Here is a 2314-nt window from a genome sequence, read left to right on the forward strand (position 1 = left end):
GAGCTTCTATTAGTACATAGAAAGAATAGATTGCACTGTGTGTATATATATATATATATATATATATATATATATATGTATAGTGCAATACGCTTCTTAGTGCAATAAGAAGCTACAGGGACGTTAATCTGACGTCGGTAATATTAACTTTATTTAATACAACATTTACGGTACACGATTTAATCATACAGCCCATGTAGTATGATAATGAATTACAGCAAACATGTGCAATATATCCATTATTACAGCTCCGTGGGATGGCAGTAAGACGATATGGGTCCGTTCTTATTGTGCATCCATGGGTAAAGATAAACACAACTCACATTGGTTTCTCAAACAGCATCTCTGTAAACTACGTGTATGTCACTGAATTTCACTCTCTGCCTTTAACGGCTCGTTGTAGCTCCAGCCCCCACCCTCCCTGTGAGCACAGTGTGCTCTGATTGGTCGGGACCATGCTGAACACGTAACATGAACGTGACGGGCGGCGCGGTCCCGTGGGTTAGATACACGTTCATAATGCAGAGGGATATAACTCTCAGAATAACGTTATTAGCACATTATTACAACTTGAGGAACGAATGTTTTTAATAAGGGCTATACAAACGTTCATACTGGGTAGTTTATTTAGTTTAAAAAAAATTATCCAACGATTTACAGACCACTCTTTCCCCATGTAAGTCAATGGGAAAAAGTGTTTCCGGGCCTAGCAACCAAACGGAAGTGTAGTACCGCCGTTTGGCCAGCACGAATATTTTCATCTGAATCCGGCGCACTTCCTGGGGGCTTGGATTTCTCCATAGGGTTTTGGAAAATAGCTCGAGATATGGTCTGTGGAAAACGAACCTGTTAGATAAATGCACGTTTTGTTCAGCCGGATAATATCCACATGTCTACCTACTTTTATAATTTTCAAATCATAAATCTGATCGATAGATTTATGATCGATAGATTTATGATTAGCATAAGTTTGTTCATGATGGCTCACTTCAGTGATAGTGATGACATTGAGTCATTTTGAAGATTGAGTTACAATGATAAATTGGAGTGGCAAAGGATCAGCTGCATGACCCGCCATCAAGTGCTTCATCCAAAAGGACAGGAGGATGGACTTTGTGTTTAAGTGATTTGATCATCAAAGTTAAGTCATTTTCAATGTGGGCCGCTGTGCGGACTTAATTCATTTGTAATTGTTACTTGGCTGTGGGTTCCCTGTCATGATATGTGTGTATATAAATGGTGTTGTTTTGTGTGGTAGAGGGTCGCTGTCATTGATGCGTTTTACACCCCAGGCCGCTGTTTTGATATTCCGCAGAAGTATACGTGATGTAATAACTTTTCTTTTTTTTTCGAGGGAAGGGGGGGTCAGAGGGCCTACAGTAGGTATAAAAATCACGGCTCGCCACTGGCACTGACCATGCCCATTTTTTTATTAAGACCTTTTTGAAATCTCAACTATTCAATCAAAAAGTTTGGAAACTGCGTTTTGCACAGTTACGACATTACGAAAGTCACGAAAAAATTGGTCCACAGACAAATACAAAACAGACATATTTCACTTTTTTTTGTAGTTCCCGCTAGAGTAGATGTCTCCAGGTTTACATTTTGTCATGACAAAACACACTGATTAAGTCTCGAAAACAATACCAGCGTCCCTGTCCATTCGACATTGTTATTTTTACGGTTGGTATCATCCCTTGGCATGACAATAACTGAGCAGAGGAAATTGAGTTTAATATTGACTGATGGTGACAAGAGGGAGTTGTAGTCTTTTTTTTCTTTCCGCACATACACAAATGTGCGCTGGTTTGTGTGTTCTCCCCGGTGTCTAGTTGTGGTGTGGAGGATCGTTAGCAGCCGTGTCTTACAAGGATTAGGTGGATAACAACAGCGGACTCAGGTCAATGCATTATCTCTCTGCCTGCCTGTATCTAGTATCTTACTCGGCTCTCACACACATACACGATCACAGGATTACTTGCAAGTCACACAAACAACTTAATCAATGTGAGTTATTTTCTGTCAAGTGTTGACGTGGATATTGGCTTTTACCTATATTATGTGTTGACATTGCCTTGCACGTTTTCCTTCACTGTGACTCATTTAGTGCGGAGAATATTCACAGTTCTGTCCATTTTCCATTCATCCTCTTACCCGCTCGCTAGCCTTCCCTCCACAGTTTATGCAGGTAATCATCTTTGCCGTCATTTCCATCCATACTTTGATACCATCCATCTATCCTTCCCTCCCAATCCATCTTAATCTCTTCATCATCTGCTCGTCTCCATCCCCTCTCCCTCCATATCTCCCTCCC

At 40.7% G+C, this 2314-nt stretch overlaps 1 protein-coding gene across 1 annotated transcript in view; it reads right to left on the minus strand.

Annotated features, from left to right (window-relative positions):
* LOC104951525 (zinc finger CCHC domain-containing protein 14-like) overlaps nt 1–2071 on the minus strand; it is a 30829-nt gene extending 28758 nt beyond the window's left edge. The window contains exon 1 of the mRNA XM_010778189.1: nt 2035–2071. Coding sequence (XP_010776491.1) covers nt 2035–2071 — 37 coding nt within the window. The remainder of the gene's footprint in view (nt 1–2034) is intronic.
* Between the last annotated feature and the right edge of the window lie 243 nt (nt 2072–2314).

The sequence above is a fragment of the Notothenia coriiceps genome, unplaced genomic scaffold (assembly GCF_000735185.1).
Source record: "Notothenia coriiceps isolate Sejong01 unplaced genomic scaffold, NC01 NC01_scaffold00000339, whole genome shotgun sequence".
In the NCBI taxonomy this organism is placed as follows: domain Eukaryota; kingdom Metazoa; phylum Chordata; class Actinopteri; order Perciformes; family Nototheniidae; genus Notothenia; species Notothenia coriiceps.